The sequence below is a fragment of the Solanum dulcamara genome, chromosome 1, assembly GCF_947179165.1.
Source record: "Solanum dulcamara chromosome 1, daSolDulc1.2, whole genome shotgun sequence".
Classification (NCBI taxonomy): domain Eukaryota; kingdom Viridiplantae; phylum Streptophyta; class Magnoliopsida; order Solanales; family Solanaceae; genus Solanum; species Solanum dulcamara.
In genome coordinates, this window is record NC_077237.1 from 279,470 (window position 1) to 298,968 (window position 19,499).

At 31.3% G+C, this 19,499-nt stretch overlaps 2 protein-coding genes across 2 annotated transcripts; one reads left to right on the forward strand and one right to left on the reverse strand.

Annotated features, from left to right (window-relative positions):
- The first annotated feature begins 14,828 nt into the window (after positions 1-14,828).
- LOC129885633 (TPD1 protein homolog 1-like) lies at positions 14,829-16,336 on the forward strand. Its single transcript, XM_055959988.1, has 3 exons — positions 14,829-14,886; positions 15,548-15,670; positions 15,873-16,336. Exons 1-3 carry the CDS (start codon positions 14,829-14,831, stop codon positions 16,334-16,336), a joined length of 645 nt encoding a protein of 214 aa, XP_055815963.1.
- Positions 16,337-16,635: 299 nt separating this feature from the next.
- Positions 16,636-17,363, reverse strand: LOC129885641 (uncharacterized). Its single transcript, XM_055959999.1, has one exon. It carries the CDS (start codon positions 17,305-17,307, stop codon positions 16,771-16,773), a length of 537 nt encoding a protein of 178 aa, XP_055815974.1. The 5' UTR covers positions 17,308-17,363; the 3' UTR covers positions 16,636-16,770.
- Between the last annotated feature and the right edge of the window lie 2,136 nt (positions 17,364-19,499).

Genomic DNA, 19,499 nt, shown 5'->3' on the forward strand with positions numbered 1-19,499 from the left:
AACAAGTACTCATTGGTAAAAAAACTCAGATAATGAGGTATTGATGACACAAAATTGGGCAAAAATGGTTCAAACATGAGAAGTGGCTTAAAAGTATAATAAAAAAATATTTCAAGTTTGAGGAATCAAAACTACTTATTGAAAGATTTAATACCATCACTCATCTTTGCTTTTAAGTATCAATGATCTAATAAAAAAAAATACTACTACTATTACAACAACATACTCAATATAGTTTCACAAACGGAATAGGTAAAAGGTAAGATATATGCATATCTTACTTTTATTTTTGTGAATTAGAGTGAAATCAAACCAAAATTAAAAATAGAAAATAATGACAGCTAAAATCTAGTCGAAAAAAAATAATGGGAGAAAAAAATATATATGTTATACTACTACTATATGAAGCTTTGTGCCAGTTGGATGAAAGTGGCAAGTTTCTAATTATACATAATGTTTTTGGTAAGACAACAAAGGGAAGAAATAATTAAGTACAAGACAAATATATAGATATAGATATATATATGTGGTATTAAAATATTCAAAGTATTTTTTTGATTGAAGTGTTTAAAATTAAAATAGCAATAAGATTCAATATAGTCAAAGGGGATTAATTGATTGAGGAATTAATGTGATTAACTTTATAAGTTCGTACATCCATTTGGCTTAATGGAGGAAAAACTTGTGTTTATGAAAGTGACATCAAATGTGGTCACAAACTAAGCTGTGAAGGTTATTATTTTTAATATATAAAACATTTGGATAATTTTGTTGAGTAGGTGAATTGTGATAAGATAGTGGTTGTTATCTTTACTTGCTAATAATTTAATTTAATTTGTTTCATTTTCCCTTCCTTTTTCTATCAAATACCATTGATATATTTTTGGTTATAATAAATTTAGGATTTGTTTGGTTATCAGGATAAGAATATTGATCCCGATAAAATATTAAGAACTATATTTATCCCATATATGGTTACAAATACTAGCTAACATAGATATATTTTGTACCGTTTTAGAATTATTTATCTCATATTGAATATGTGATAGTAATTTCAGAATTATAAACTCATGACTATAAGATAACCCTGGATAACTCTCTTATAGCCAGCCAAACAATTCCTATACATAGAAGATTATCTTATTCAATTGTTCAATTATCTTGGAAATTAATGATTATGTTGTTTGTTTAAATTCTATTATGTCCTCTATCACTAAAGTAATTGCTCTTTCATTGATAATTAATCTGGTTGAATATGTGCAATATGCTACATTTTCCTCCGATATAAATACATCGTTTTCCTACTAAAACCCCATTAAATAGAGTTTAGACTAACACAAAAATAAGGGTAGCATTATTAATTTGTAGTAGGTGTTGATGTGGATGTGTGTCTTTTAATGTCTCAAGTGTATGTCCCAAATAGATAACGATAAATCGCGATTAATAAATTTGATCTTAAGTGGTAACGTTTATAAATATAATATGTAAGTCGGGTCAGGATTGATAAATGTGATTTGTAAGTTGCGATTGTTAACTGTGATTTGTAAGTCGAGGTTGAAAAATATAATTTGTAAGTTGTTGATAACTATGATTTGAACTAGAAGCTAATTTAGTGTCTAACAGACATATTTTATCATGTGTTAGGTGTTCAATTGAAATAAGTCATAATTCGAGTGTTTAATTAAATAAATATTTTTTATCTTCATTCCATTAGAAGCCTAGAAGACTCTCTTATGTGAACAATTAAGGTCAAAATCACGCAGCTTAATACCAAGTGCAAGCAAATACCTTCTGTAGCAATGGATAGTGGTAAGTTATACTGTTCGAACTCTTTAAAATACTACAACACTCATCGGCGTTTTTAAAAAGTTCGAGCTATAAAAAAATTGATAAGTTGCCTAGCATGTCAACAATTGATATATCACCTATTTTTGCTAGTATATTTATCCTCTTGAATTGTTGTTTGTACTCTGTCAAAACAAATGACTTTAACTTTTATAATTTACTACGACTTCATCTGAACCCTATACTTTGAACATGAAATATAAATTTAATCTGAAACAATGTATCCTAACTTATAGTAATGAGAGAGTTATCTAACATATTTTTCAAATTTTTTTTGCTGTAATAAAGGAAAATGTTGGATCAATTTTCCCAATCCTAGGACTAGATCTGTTGCCAGCCCAACCATTCCCCTCTGCCAAAAAAAGCCCAAATAGAATCAGCCCATAGCTTAATCCCTCGAGGCCCTATATTTTTCAGTTTAATCGACAAAATATTACATTATCGTCTAACATTTATAATAATTTATTAAATTTTAGATCATGATCTAACGTTTCTATCATAAGATTTCAGTCTGCCAAAAGAGATTATAAACTATATCTAATGTTTATTCATAAGATTTTTAGTTTGCCAAAATTCGAAAAGGTTCATAAGTTACAAAATATATATATATATACAAAATAGATGTTCCAAAAAGGATAATTGGTAAAAATTTATCAAAAACAGGCAACACTATTCTCTTTGAATAACATATAAATTGTGTTTATTTTCGGTTTCAAAGTATGGTTCATTAGGTTTATACATTAACCATACATCATTCTCAAATAAATTAATATCAGTCATATGTATTTGCATTTACCATATTTCTTAATTAAATTCACTTCAGGCCAACAAAAAATTCATATCAAGAGATCCATTTTTACTCTTCATATTTTTTTGATAAAACACCCAAAAAAAAAATTGATGATCTTGTATGTTCCCTTAACAAATACTCCAGTAAGTACCAACTGTGTAATTAGCTTATCGGCATTTGAGTAGGTTAGTTGATTGGTTATCTGAACTTTCACATTATTAGTGAGAACTCGATTCTCCACCTTATAATTCGCTCTTCCACTTCCCCCTTTCCTACCATTTTGAAAGCGAAAAAAGGGGTAATTAGCTTACCTAGCTATTTAATGGCTCGTTTGATCATGAATAATTTTAACTTTTCCTGAGATACAATTCTGAACAACTTTTGTGACATAAAATTGTATGATTTTTCGGAATTTGAAAAACTTCAAAAAAATATTTTTACATTTTCATTCTAAATCACTCCTATATTAAAAAAAATCTAATTTATATTCATATCCAAATACAATTTGAATTTTCAAATATCATTTTCAACTCGTAAACAAAATCTATATTTTTCTTTTCTTCAAATTTCACACTTATCAAACGCTCACGTAATCATTGATTAGAGAAAGTTCTAAATCATTGAGCTAAAAACTTTGAAAATGAAATTAATTAATCAACAAGTATGTTATCATTTATGTTAATCAAGTATTCTTTTATTCTAACTTGTTATTTAAGTTCTCAACTGGGAATGACAATCATTGAATTTGTTTCAAATATCACACAATTAAATAGAAATTGAATATTGTTGGCATTTCTTTATTAGAAAGCGACTGCCCTTACATTACCAATATCATTAATCATTCATGTGCCAGGTAACAATATTAGTAATTTCAAATACCATACTATAATCTTTTTTATATAAATTTAAGTTATATACCAATGTAAAGATTACAAATAATATTATTAATAATACTTATATATTATTAGATTACTTTTACATGTTATAACAAGTTACAAATCAACTTTTTATGTAGGCTTTATCATTAGATATCCTACTTCTTATTTTTACACTGACATACTACTTGTCGGGTTTTGAAATTGTGTAAATGAAAAATAAAGAATTGTGACTTTTCTGAAGAATTGCAACTTTTTCTAATGGTTGTGACTTTTCTAAAAAATTGTGACTTTTTTGAAAGATTATGATTTTTTCAAAAGACGTAATAAACACTTGTTCATATTACCCTTTGTTAGCTATAAATAGAGGGATTTTTCTCATTTTTCTGCATCGTATTTTCTTTTTCTTCTACATATATTTTCTTACAAATAAAGTAGAATTTTTGTGTGATTTCGTTGCTGATTTTTGAATTCGCTGAAGTTATTGAAGTTCGAGTGCTGCTACTTCTTTAACATATATATCCATTTTATCGTAAGAGGAAATAATCTACAACCTCAAATACAATAAAATAATTAATTTTTTTAGAAACACATAATGAATTCTATAGTCTCACATATTTTTCTTTTCATCTAAATGTATTTGTGACTTATGTTTCTGCTTTACTTATTCTGCACACTATAGCTAACAGTAACTCATACCTTTTTTATTTTATTCCTTTTGAGTGTCGTACGGGATTCTAATTGTTCCCAAATAATATATTATTATATATCCCGGACTTTATTGCATAAATTAATGATATATGTGTCTATATAATCTCAATCTTGATCATTCCATCATTTATGCTCAAATTAAATTTTTAGAAATTTTTCTTATTACTAAGAAAAATGTCTTTGAGCCATTTGTTTCAATCAGCATGCACTATAGTTTTAGGACATGGCAACAATTCAAGTCAAGAAAAAGTGCAAAAAATTGAGAAAAAGATTAAAAAATTTCAGATGCCACTTCACTATCCAAGTTACAAGAAGGGAGATTATGAGAAAATGGAAGAATGGAGATTGGATATTCTTCTCAACCAATATGGATTCTTGAATTTCAATGGTAATTTGGAAGAAAAAAGAAAATTTGCAATAGGCACATTTTTATAGCCCGATCAACTTTGAATTTATAATATTGAAAAACCTACTATCGAAAAATGAAACGAAGTGATCATGTTTTGAAAAAAATATTTACTTATGTATAACTAAGAAGGTTTTGATCTCAGCTTGTAATGTTTTTACTCGTTTTGAAAATTTGTCCGTGCTTCAACATGCTACTATTTGTAATAACTTTATTTTGATATTTAATATTATATGCATCTATTTTAACCAAATATTTCATAAGGTGTTAGATATATATATTAGAATGGATAGAGGGACGATATTATGATTAACTTGGAGAAGCCTTCATGCATGGAAATAAAATGTGATTGATACATTAGAAGTTTATACTAGTTTAAACAAATGGCTATAAGGTACAAGTTTTCGAACAATTTATCTAAATAACAGCACATTCAATGGTTTAAATTAAAAAATAATCGATAAATGTATAATATATGAATAATATTGTGTATTCATATATGATTTATATATATCGACTAAAAAATAAACAAAAAATTTGTTCGGCTATTTATGTGAAGATCCAAAGTTTTTTTTTTAAAAAAATAAAGTAGATTTGTTTTCTCAAGTACATCAACTCTAAATCCAAATAAGAAATTACATTTAATGATCTTGAAAATGAACAGTTATGGACTTTCGACTTCTATTTGTCCTTTGAGCAAACTTTTTAAGATCAAAAATCAAAATTTATTAAATTATAAATTTTGTTCTTTGAATAAAGTGTTGGAGAAAGAAGAAAGCAGACGAAGAATGAGAAGAAGAATGAAGAAGAAAAATGAGAAGAAGAGTGAAGAAGAAGACAGAAGCCTCAAGAAGACTCTTCCACTTCTTCTGATGATATGATCCTCCACCACGTGGCCTCATCCTGTCCCTACAAATGGATTCATCCTGTCCATACAACACAACCAAATTAAAATATGACTATGCCCATATAGTTATGGGTAAATAAAATAAAGTAATAACAAGTTAGAATAGGACAAAACCAACCCATTTCTCTTTGTCTATATTACAATTGGTTGCAGAAACTTGTGTATAAGTACATGTATATTTTGATGAAAATACACACAGAAAATTCTCTTTATCTTCAGCTTCTCATTCTCTAAAATCATTACATGGTATCAGAGCACCTCTAAGCTCCATCCAAATCTGTGTCAAAACATCAAAGTCATTTTCAAAATCCAGAATGCCTGAAACAACTGAAATCAAATCAGACAGTGGTGAAAAAGGAATCATCTATGAAAACAACCATCCCTATTACTTAAGCAATTCAGATTCACCTGGTATGACTCTAGTCAACAGTGTTTTTGATGGAAGAGGATACTCATGTTGGAGAAGATCTATCCTTCTATCTCTATCAGCCAAGAGAAAACTTGGTTTTATCAATGGAACTTGCAAGGTTCCAGACCTGAGATCTGCAGATTTTGAGCAATGGAATTGTGTCAATGACATGATTATATGTTGGATATCAAATGCATTATCTAAGGATATTGCAGATAGTGTAATGAGTTCCAAAACTGCAAAAGAACTTTGGGACAGCCTGGAGCAGAGATTTGGCAAATCAAATGATGCCAAACTCTATCATCTGCAAAAGGAATTAACAAGATTAGTACAAGGCAATAGTGACATTGCAGGTTACTTCACCAAAGTTAAGAGATTATGGGATGAATTAGATGGGATGAATGCGATTGCCTGTTGCTCATGTGAATGCACCTGTGATGGGAAAGCAAAGTTAACAAAATCACTGGAAGATCAAAGATTGATTCAATTTCTAATGGGACTGAATGATATATATACTCAGGCAAGGGGAAATATACTTATGATGAATCCATTACCTGGAATAGATGTTGCATATTCCTTACTTTTGCAGGATGAGAACCAAAGAGTGCAAACACAAGTGTCACTTCTGATTCTGGATCATTTATGGCAGTAGGCCAAGCAAACCAGCCAAACAACAAGTTAATTGCTGAGTTTGCAGTATTCATGGCTAATGGACAGGGAAGATATGCACAGAGGCTCAGATATCAACCAATGAAAGGAACAAACACATATCAGAAGTATGCTAACCCAAACCAGAACCAGAGATCTGACAAGCCACAAAACAAGTTTAAGGGTAAGAAAAAATATGATCCAAATCTGTCATGCACTTATTGTGGGAAAACAGGACATGTGCATGATGATTGCTACAGGCTGCATGGGTTCCCTGCAGACTTTGAGTTCACTAATTCCAGGAACTATCAGCCTCAGGTTAAAGCAAATGCAAGTTTAACTCAGCAGAAAAATGAAGACATTGGGAGGACAGATTTTGCAGTCAATGATGGAGATTTTGAAGAACAGTATAGCAAACAACAGATTGCAGAAATGATGGAAATGTACAAGCAAAGCAAATTGACAAAAACAGGAATCAATGCAAATGCAGTAGCTGGTACCATTCTTAAATACTCAAATTCTGTATTCAGTAACCTTAAACAGAATTCCTGGATAATTGATTCAGGAGCTTCAGAACACATGTGTTTTGATCCCAACTCCTTTTTGTTTCTAAAACCTCTCCATGTGCCTTTGAACATTAATTTACCTAATTCTTTCAAGGTAAGTGTGACCCATATTGGCAGCATCTCCATCTTGCCAGGACATGTCATAACTGATGTGTTACTTGTGCCAGATTTTAAGTACAATTTACTGTCAATTCACAAGTTTGGTGTCCAGTTTCAATATGATGTCCTGTTCACTGCTAATAGATGTTTCTTGCAGGACCTTTCAGTGAAGAGTCCTCAAATTTTTGGTGAAGTTAGAGAGGGTCTCTATTTGTTGAATTCTAATAGTGACAAGTGTAGAAATGTTTTCAATTCAAATGATGTATTTTCAATCCCAAAAGGAAGAAATCCCATCTCAGTTCCAGATTTTGATTCAGTTTATGTTAATGCTGCACCTAATGTAAAGCTCTGGGATGTGAGGTTGGGACATATCCCATTTTCAGCAATGAAACATTTAAGTTTTCTCCCTAATGAATTCAACTCCAATTTTATTTGTGACATTTGTCCTAGAGCTAAGCAAACTAGATAATCTTTTCCTACCAGCAGCATAAAATCCAAGCAAATTTTTGATCTTATTCATATAGATACTTGGGGACCATACAAGTGTAATACTTACAATGGTTTCAGGTTCTTTCTCACCATAGTAGATGATTTCAGTAGAGGTACATGGACATTCTTACTGAGTACTAAGAGTAATGCTTTTCCTGTACTGAAAAGTTTTCTATCTATGGTAGAAAGACAATTCAATGTAAAGGTTAAGATGATCAGATCTGATAATGCTTTGGAATTGGGAAAAGGCACACAAGAATCAGCATTTCTTACTTCTCAGGGGATTTTTCATCAATTGTCTTGTGTAGCTACACCTCAACAAAATAGAACTGTTAAGAGAAAACATAGACACCTATTAGAGATTGCAAGAGGGCTGATGTTTCAATCCAAATTACCTATGTGCTACTGGGGAGAATCCATCTTAACTGCTACTCATATCATCAATAGGTTGCCATCTAGTGTTCTAAAGGGAGTTACACCTTATGAAATATTGCTTAGACAGAAACCAACCTATGATCATTTGAGGAATTTTGGGTGTCTGTGCTATGCTTCCACCCTGGCACAGGGAAGAAACAAGTTTGATGAAAAGGCTACTGCTTGTGTTTTACTAGGATATCCTTTACAACAGAAAGGATATAAATTATTGTCTCTTGATAAAAGGAAAGTGTTTGTATCTAGGGATGTGAGATTCCATGAATCACATTTTCCTTTCAACTCATCTGAGAACTCACACACACCTATTTTTTTCAACTCCCCCTCTTCCTCAGATCATCATTCTGATTTATCACTCCACAATCACTCAGCCCAACCTGTAAATGATTGTTCCTACCCAGTCACACCCTCAGAATCTCCATATAATGCCTCTGGCTATAGTCCACATCCTGAATCTACACTTCCTAATCTGTCACTGAGTCCCTCTCAGCAAACCCCTACTGAACAACCTATATTACCACAACTTGAACATGCTTATCCAAGCTCTACTACATCAGATACTTCCCCTCCTGTCCCTATAACAGCTCTACCAAGAAGGTCTGGTAGAATATCTCATGAGCCTGCATATCTAAGAGACTACATTTGCAATAGTGTGATACTCACTGATCTATGGAAAACTTTCTTTGATCACTCTCCTAAGGCTAAGAGATATGCTTTCTCCTCTTTATCCCTCAATAATCAGCAACTACTCCATTCCCTTTCCAATGTTACTGAGCCTAGCTGCTATCACTAGGCCTCTCAACATCCAGAATGGAAGGAAGCCATAAACTCAGAGATTCAGGCCTTGGAGACCAATCAAACCTGGGATGTTGTCTTGCTACCTAAAGGAAAAAGAGTTTTACCCTGCAAATGGGTATACAAGATAAAGCATCTCTCTGATGGTAGTATTGAAAGATTAAAGGCACGACTAGTTGTGAGGGGGGATATACAAAGGGAAGGTATAGATTATGGAGAGACATTCTCACCCGTTGTGAAAATGACCACTATACGGTGCTTACTTACCATTGCTGCTAAGAGGAGGTGGTCTGTTTCGCAACTAGATGTCAACAATGCGTTCTTGCATGGTGACCTCCAAGAAGAGGTCTTTATGAAATTTCCCCCAGGACTGACACCTCCTAGTCCTAACCATGTCTGTCTTCTGAAAAGGTCTCTATATGGTTTAAAGCAAGCTTCACGCAGTGGTATGCTCGGCTTGCAGGAGCTTTGGCTTTCAAAGGTTATTCCTCTTCTTTCAACGATTACTCTCTCTTTTTTAAACACACTGGGCCACTAATTTCCATCCTAGCAATGTATGTCGACGATATTCTTCTCACAGGAGATGATTTGCATGAACTCGAGAATATCAAATGCTTCCTCAATACAGAATTCAAAATTAAGAACCTGGGAGAAATTCACCACTTTCTTGGCATGGAAATTTTGCGCGAAGACCATGGCTTCATTGTCAATCAACGCAAATTTGCCATGGATCTGCTTCATGACTTCAATGTCTCTCATCTGCCTGCAGTTCATTCTCCACTGGATCCCTCCTCCAAGCTTCGCGCAGATGATAGTCCTCGCTTGGATAACCCCACCCTTTATCGACACTTGATAGGCAAGCTGAATTATTTGACCAACACTCGCCCAGATTTGTCATTTGCTGTTCTTTCTCTGAGTCAATACATGCAACGACCATGTTTATCACATTTCTCGGCTGCTTTACGAGTTTTACGATATCTGAGCTCAGATCCGGGTCAAGGCATACTACTATCTTCCAATTCATCCTTTTCTTTACTGGCCTTTTGCGATGCAGACTGGGCTTCATGTAAGGATTCTCGTAGATCAGTTAGTGGATTTTTCATTACCCTCGGAGGTGCCCCCACCTCTTGGAAATCGAAGAAACAAGCCTCCGTCTCCTTGTCCTCCGCAGAAGCAGAATATCGGTCCATGCGTCGTGTTGTCGCTGAACTCACTTGGTTGGTTTGTCTTCTTGAGGACCTTTCTGCTCCAATTTCGCTCCCAATTCTGCTGCACTCTGATAGTCAAGCTGCCATCCATATCGCTCGAAACCCAGTCTTCCACGAACGCACCAAACATGTTGAATTGGACTGTCATTTTGTGCGCCAACAATTTCAATCCGGTCTGATTACTCTTTCCTTTGTTCCCTCTAAGGATCAACTTGCCGATCTATTCACTAAACCCCTCTCTGGGGTTTCTCACCGTGCGCTTTTACACAAGTTGGGGGTCATGAATCTCCCCTCCAACTTGAGGGGGGATGTTGGAGAAAGAAGAAAGCAGACGAAGAATGAGAAGAAGAATGAAGAAGAAAAATGAGAAGAAGAGTGAAGAAGAAGACAGAAGCCTCAAGAAGACTCTTCCACTTCTTCTGATGATATGATCCTCCACCACGTGGCCTCATCCTGTCCCTACAAATGGATTCATCCTGTCCATACAACACAACCAAATTAAAATATGACTATGCCCATATAGTTATGGGTAAATAAAATAAAGTAATGACAAGTTAGAATAGAACAAAACCAACCCATTTCTCTTTGTCTATATTACAATTGGTTGCAGAAACTTGTGTATAAATACATGTATATTTTGATGAAAATACACACAGAAAATTCTCTTTATCTTCAGCTTCTCATTCTCTAAAATCATTACATAAAGTGACGTTAAAAGTTCTTGACCATCAATTTTTAAGGCTATTATTATAAATCATACAAATCCAAGAGCCATATTTGACCTTGGAGATGTGTGTATAGCAGACCACAATTAATTTAAGGCCCAATTTCAGTTCAGGTTTGCCAAATGGTGTTCAATCTCTGCCTTTTGGCCTCTCAACTTTTCTCACTAAAATAAATAAATTAAAAAAAATACTTCTTCGTTATTTCCGTTTCACCGGACAATCTGTTTTGCCATCTTCATTTAATATACGATGTTTGAAGTTAATATTGATAAATGTATGAAGTTATAATATGATCGACAATCAAATAAAAAAACCAAAAATGATTTCTGTTACTAAACAACAAAAATCTCTCGCTAATCTTATGAATATATATTAGTTTTTTTTTAATGATTACTGTAGTAAATAGTAATTATAGAGAGATTATAAATGTCTAATTGTCCACTTCACATGGTATTTTATGACTAGGAATGTTTTCAAGCAGTAATTAAATTGAAATTTTAATTACCATAAGTGTAGTTGTAAATATCAGTCGTAGGGTTCATTATTCGATGTGACTAAATTTTCTGGACTCCAACTGCTACTTTAATAGCAGTGTTAATGAATTAATTTTCACAACGTTTCCAATAAATAACTAAGTAGAGTATTAAAAATGATGTATTTGAATAGAAGTGTTGAAACTGACAATAAATAATTAACTAGTTGGTCGATAAATATTTTTTCTGTCAAAGTGATTGGAATGACTATTTACAAAAGACTATATGTAACTTAAAATGTATATTTGTATTAAAAAAAGAACCACATAAATAGAATAGAATAGAAAGATAATGATGAATTATGTTTTAGAAATAATATTTTGAAAATTACAAAAAATATTAGAAATATAATAAGCCATAAAAGTCAGAAGTTGAAGATAACCAATTATGGCTTATGATTCATTTTGGTTTATAAGTATTTTTAGTATTTGTCAAATGCGTAAATAAGTGTTTTTGGTATCTGTCAAATGCTTAAGAAAAACCAATATTTACTTCCTTTCGTTCATCTTTACTTATTCAGTATACTATAAAAATAATCGTTTAATTTAGAATATTAAGAGATATTTAGATAATTTATAATTAATAGAGTTAATATATTTAAATTATATTTTTATTTATTATTTCTTAAAAAGCGTTCCAAGGGACGCACGAACAAGTAAAAATGATAAGTTACAACTTATAGACTTAATCACATCTATCTTTTAATTTAATTAATTAATGAAACTAGGAATTAAAAGGAGCAGAGGTATATGCATACCATACTTCACTAGTTGGCTTTCCCGATCACTAATTAATGAAATCAGATAATTCATTTCTTATCTTATCAAAGTGCAAATTGGCATTCACTACGTATTCCTTTAATAAATAAAATAGTAACTCATATACTACATTATTATGGATGAAATGGAAAAGACAGTGACACTTGAATTACCTGTACATTTATAATTATGTTGTTTAGATTCTTTAAAAATATTGATGAATGTGTGATTGATCTTCTAAAAATGATGTATTTCAAAAGAATTTGACTCTTCAAAAATATCAATGATTACATATCGAATAGGCCTAAATGTTGGAGGGTCTAAGTCTTCAAAATACTACTACATCCGTCCTATATTAGTTGAGCATTTCTAACTTTACACGGTGATTAAAGAATATTACTACATTGGAAGACTTTACAATTTTGCTCTTTGTTTATATCAATGCAATATGCATAGAATATAGAAATAGCTAGTATTAAGAATTGTTTACATTCAAAAAACTATATTAATTGTAGGGGTAAAATATGAAAAATTTAATTAATTCTATCTTAATTTAATAAGTGATCAAGTAATATGGGACAAACATTTTTAATAAAATACATATTTAATATGGGACGGAGGTAGTAATAAGTGTCAATCACCTAAATATTGACAAGTATGTGTTAAATTATTCAAGTAGCATATTTTAATAGAATTCGTCTTTTAAAAATATCGATGGTGTGTGTTTTATGTATCATCTAAAAGTATATAGTGTATTGAGAGGATCCAACTCTTCAAATATACTGATGGTGTGTGTTTGATTCTCTAAACAACATGCATATTGAGAGGATTTGATTTTTCAAAAATGTTGATGAATACATGTTAGATTCTATAAAAATATTATATTTTGTGAGGTTTTGATTCTTTAAAAATACCATGTCGAATAAGACCAACTCTTCAAAAATAATGGACAAATATGTACTCCCTTAGTCCATTTTTATTTATCCATTATTGACTTTGCACAATTTTTAAGAAATTATAAATACAAGGGTAATTTTACTATAACACCCTTTGAATATAATAAATACAATTTCTTGAAAAATGTAATAGAGAAATAACTACTAATTAATGATAAAGATAAATTAGGAACTAAATATAAATTATCTCTTGATTTCATAAATTAAAAAAATATTATTAGATATCTATTTTTAATATAGTGGACAAGTAAAGATGGACGGATGAAATATCAAAATCTTACAAAAATAGTACATTTTAAATTATTTAACTCTTCAAAAATAGTGCGTGGACTTCTTTAAAAATAGTACAATTTGATAGATGCAAAAATATTTTTGAAAAATTCCAACTCGAATTGAGCTTTTTAATCTAATCTGATCTTGACATTAAAAGGAATTTGACTGGCGCATGAACTACCGCTAGTATTTAATATACCTCTTCGATATGAATAATTATAGCACATTTCAAGAAGAGACTTTCAAGTTTCAAGCCTGGTAGTCTCTCTTATTACCACAACTTATCTATTTTTTTCGTTCAATTAATGTGACACATTTTTTTAAAGAAAAAAAATACTTCTTTCCTCCCATATTATATGAGTGTTTTATTAAAAATATTTGTCCATATTATTTGATCACTTATAAAAGCAAGATAGAATTAATTAAATTTTTCATATTTTACCCCTACAATTAATATGGCCTTTTGAATGTAAATAATTCTCAATACTAGCTATTTCTATACTCTATGTATATTGCACTGATATAAACAAAGAGCAAAATGGTAAAGTCTTTCAATGTATTAATGATTTTTTAATCACCGTGTAAAGTTGAAAGTGCCCATCTAATATGAAACGAAAATAATATCTTTTTTATGTATTTTGTAATAGTTTTACTTTAATTTTTGTTTATTTCTAATTAATCTACAATCACATATATATTTATGATTTATTTTAAATTATAAAATATCAATTATATTTTTTTACTTTCAAATTTCATGCATAATTAAACAATATCACATAAATTCAAACGAAATAAGTAGTTACTTAAATGCAATTCATTTGTTCCTAGACATATATATATATAGGGAGCAGTCATTGAAATGAAAGGTGGTCACTATAGTCACATCCTAGTTACTGGAAAATGGAGGCAACTATAATTATTACCCTTTCGTCTATTTTTATTTGTTCAATAATATTAAATTAACATATAATTAAAAAAAAGGACAATTTTAGTATATTAACTTTGAATATAATAAATATAAAATAATAAATTATTTCTTAATTTTCTAACAGAAATTAAAGTAAATATTTGATCCCTTTGAATATATGTGAACCCTTTGAATGACAAGTACGTGTTAGAACAAGCCCATAAATCCACTAGCTCTTATACCAATATTATCATTAATATATCAACCTTTTTTTTTCACTATAAATTCTCCTACCCCTCTACACATTTAGTACCCTCAACCTAATTTTGGATTTTATAAGGAGTACTACTTTTATCTCTCTATTTTCCTAAATTTTTTCTACTTCAAATATTTCTATATTAAGTTTTCATTCAATCTTTTATGTTATATGGTTCATATTTTTTATTTTTTTGCAGTTTCATTACTTTGAAGAACACATACAAGTGCTGAAAGAATGATGACAATTAAGAGCCTTTTCATGTTTCACGTTGTTTTGTTGCTTGTCTCATTCTCTGGTATATATATATAATTTGCACTCTTATTTCCTTTTCCCTTTGACAATAACAACGTGTTCAGTCTAATTCCACAAGACAAGTAAGGTTTGATGTTTATGTGATGTATATACACATACCTTGCTCTACATTTGTATGGGTAAATATGATGTATATACACATACCTTACTCTATATTTGTAGGGGTAAATAGGTTGATTCTGGTAGATCATCAACTCAAAATAAGTGTAATCAAAGTAACATTCAAATATTTCCTTCTCCCTTTGTTATTATTATTATTTTTTTTAAAAGTTTTATTATTGTCATAGATTAACTAAATGGTATGCAGACAGTGTTGCCCATACATACAAATTAGCTTTTAATGTTGAATTATCTCAATTTCTCAACATGATTTATAAATGAATGTTGGGTTGGGCTGCATGTTGGTTTAACATGTTTTGTTTTCATAACTTTAGTTACTAAATTTAATCTACTTGCATGCATATATATAGTCAACTAGCTTCTAGTATGACCAACTTTCTCTCCTTTTTTTGGTTTAAATCTTTTGGAATTTTATAATTTCCCATTGTTTGTTTCAACTTATAAAAAAGTAGGGTAAGATTGCATAGTGGAAGCTCATGGATCAGATTTTACTTTTTAGTGATGTTTATCTTTTGATGGTGCAGTTATACATATTAATCATGCTTTGGAACAAGTTCATGAAGAAAGTGGTACTATTCAAGAAAGAGCCCTTATTCCCAGGCTAAATTGCGCTGTCACTCCTTCTAGGAAGTTACTACTTCTGCCTGGTAATATATGTTAATTCTCGTACAAATATGTTTTATTGATCACCCTTCACGTGCACTTTCTAAAATATGTGAAAAGTAAATCTTTTGAATTATCGATTTAATAATTTTATACAAAAGTCCTTTGTAAACTTGTTTTGTTGAGCACTTTGAAATATTATCTATATTGATTGACTTCTTCTTGTTCTTTTGAATTATTGAATAGATATTGGCGATGGTGATGGTATTGGCAATTTTGGTGATGTTGGTGGTGGTGTTGGTAATGGTAGCGATATTGGTAGTGTTGGTGATGGTAATGGGGGCGATTATGATACTGGTGGTGATAGTAATGGCGATGGTTCAGAGAACAGAATAGGACCTGGATCATGTTCAAAAAACAATATTCAAGTGAACCAAGGTCCATCAACTCCACTTCCGAGTGGCATTCCAACATACACTGTCATAATTGCGAACGCGTGTTTCTCAGGAAGTTGTAGTATTTCCGATATTCACTTGAGCTGTGGTTGGTTCAGTTCAGCAAGGCTTATAAATCCCAAGGTTTTCAGGAGACTTGACTATAACGACTGCCTTGTCAACGATGGAGAGCCTCTCACTGCTGGACAGTCTCTCACTTTCATATATGCTAATACTTTTCCATATAAGCTCTCCGTTTCTTCCATTGTCTGCTAAATCAGATGGCTTGTAAAAATCTAGCTTCTCTTGGGAACTTTTAGTTTTCTTAACTTGTCTATGGTTTTGCTAGTGTCTTAATGGCCTCAATGCAAATAATATCTATTCCAATTTCTCAGTACAATTGTGTTTCAGCAGTATTTTGGTTTACAGTTGAATGCATATATAAAGTGTCGGAAACAACTACTATTCTAAATGTATATGCACATAAATCTAAAACAATTGTGGTCGATTATATGAATATCTATTGTTCATGTCTTTCACATATTCGCATCACAAACATAATTGTAAAACCAAAATCAAATAATGAAGCATATTAAACTGAAATTAAACTCATAAATATGACTCTCAACAGTGAACTATCAAGAAAGTAGACAAACAGACATAAACATACTGAAGGAAAATCCCTCTTTATACATAAACAAAACTCAAATCTAATAGTTATAATCATAACTAAAATCAGTAATACCAACCATAGCTGAGACCACTTGAGAAACAATGTAAAAACTTACTCCCATAATAGTCAAGATTAATATAGCAGAAATGGGGTTCTTCAAAAGTTCATAAATAGGTTGGAAAACAGCCCAAAGAACTCCAGTACTGACTGTCAATGCATAAAGACCATATCTCCTCATATTATCCCAGAATTCCTCCATTAATGGACCTTCAGGACCCAAAGCTAATGCCTGATATTTATCATCAAAACCCATTAAAAACACTACTACACCAACAGATACAACTCCCAATACCAAACGATTTGATCTTTCCTTGGAAATTTCAGTACTTGAGAATTTCTTGGATTTGGGCAAGATTTCCAGAGCTAATGGCTTCACTGTGTTTCTTTTTTCTGCAGCTATCTGGTAAATTTCTCTTTTCCCATATGAAAATCTTGGTTTTTTAATGGGTGATTTGTTCTTGAGTTGAATGAGTAATGGAAGATTAGAGTGTTGAAAATGGAGTTGAAGTTTCATTCTTTTTTTGGGAGGGGGGAGGTAGAGCAATGTAAGGTTGTGATTTTATTTTGTTTCAAAATTTGCAATTTATACATTATCTTCTTTCTCTTATCTTATGAAAAATGGGCTTTTCTCAACCAAATTGAATTCATGGCCCAAGTATACATCTTTGTATAATTGGCAACCCAAGCCCACATTGTCAAAAGGAAGAAAAAGAAGATCATCTTTGCATAAATAGCCAAACAAATTTACAGTTTACTTTTTATTTCATTACATAGAGATTATACATGATCGTACAAATACTAGACATTATTATACATTTGATCGTTATTTTTAGTTTGACTAGTTGGATGGACGACTATTTAGGATAGGTCTAAAAAATGAGGTATTTCACCAAAAAGCCTGATTGAAGTTTTTTTTTTTTGATTTAACCATTTGGTATTCAATATTCAAAATTTCAAATTTGGTCGGCATAGAACTCTCATTATATAGAAAAGCATTGGGACATGAATTTGAAACTTATGTTCAAGGTAAATGCAATATCATTTGATCATTTTTTTTTAATCATGTCTTTGATAAATAGATATTATCCTAAAATTTTACTAGTGTAAAACTCGAGGACACTAAATATTTTTTAATTACAGGGGCTATAGAATAGTTATGTGGATTTTATTTCGATTAAAAATGAAGTGATCTTGTTCATTTTAATTGATTTGTTACTTGTTAGTCAATGCTAGCAATTTAGGAAGAAAAGAGAATGAAAAGAACAATTGGACAAGGATGTACTCAAGGCAAAAAAAAAATTAGAACAGGACTACTATTTCTCAAATAAAAATAAGAACAACACTACTCTTTTTCTTAAATAATTTTCTGTTTTAAAATAAACTAACTTAGCAAAATAAGAAAAAAAAGATTACTAAAAGAGAGAAGCAGAAGAGAAATATTTGTGTTTGTATTCTTCCGTGTTTTTTTTACATTGCAAAATATGGCATATTTATAGTCATAGTTAGGAAGATAAAAGAATGTGGATAGGGGAAAAGTAGAATAGGATTGAAAGGGACATCCACAATTATTTTTCAACACTCCCCTTTAGATGTCTATGGAAAAAAAATTATAGTGAAATGACAGATATACATAGTTATTCTGAACACCCATATATCTTGTGCCTTATTAAAATCTTGCTAGAAAAAATTCAGTGCAAAAAAGCCTAGTGAAGGAAAAAGAGTACACACATCTAGTAATACGCCTTGAGTGTTGCCTCATTAAAAAACCTTACCAGGAAAACTCAGTGGGACAAAATCTTGGTTAAGAGAAAAAAAGTGCAGCGCGTATTTTGCTCCCCTGATAAAAACTTCATTTGATGTTTTGGAGACAACGCATTTCAATCTTATATCTTAGCTTCTCAAAAGTTGATGTTGGTAATGCCTTTGTGAATAAATCTGCAAGATTATCACTTCAACGAACTTGTTGTACATTAATATCACCATTCTTCTGAAGATCATGTGTGAAGAATAATTTTGGTGAAATATGTTTCGTTCTGTCTCCTTTTATGAAATCACCTTTCAATTGAGTTATACACGCAACATTGTCTTCAAATATAACTGTGGGTACTTTGACATCATTTTCCAGGCCGTATCTTTCTTTGATGAACTGTATCATCGATCTCAACCACACACATTCTCTACTTGCTTTATGAATTGCTATTATTTCAGCATGATTTGAAGAAGTAGCAACAATAGACTGCTTTGTAGATCGCCATGATACAGCAGTTCCTCCGCGTGTAAATAGATAGCCTGTTTGAGATCGAGTTTTATGTGGGTCTGATAAATAACCTGCATCTGCATAACTAATAAGGTTTGCACAACCTTTATTAGTATAAAACAAATTCATATCAATAGTAACCTTTAGGTATCGCAAAATATGCTTGATACCGTTCCAATGCCTTCGCATTGGGGATGAACTATACCTTGCTAGCAAATTAACAGAAAATGTTATATCAGATCAGGTTGCGTTAGTAAGGTACATAAGTGCACCAATAGCACTGAGATATAGTACTTCAGGATCAAGAAGTTCTCCATCCTCTTATGTAGGTCGAAATAGATTTTTTCCACTTCAAGTGATCGAACAACCATTGGAGTACTTAATGAATGTACTTTGTCCATGTAAAATCGTTTTAAGATTTTCTCAGTATAGACAGATTGGTGGACAAA

Bases quoted from the DNA above. Each gene is read 5' to 3' on its own strand.
- LOC129885641 (XM_055959999.1), bottom strand. From the start codon at position 17,307: ATGAAACTTCAACTCCATTTTCAACACTCTAATCTTCCATTACTCATT.
- LOC129885633 (XM_055959988.1), top strand. From the start codon at position 14,829: ATGACAATTAAGAGCCTTTTCATGTTTCACGTTGTTTTGTTGCTTGTC. The intron at 14,887-15,547 runs GTATATATATAT...TTGATGGTGCAG, and splicing joins GTTGCTTGTCTCATTCTCTG to TTATACATATTAATCATGCT. The intron at 15,671-15,872 runs GTAATATATGTT...ATTATTGAATAG, and splicing joins GAAGTTACTACTTCTGCCTG to ATATTGGCGATGGTGATGGT.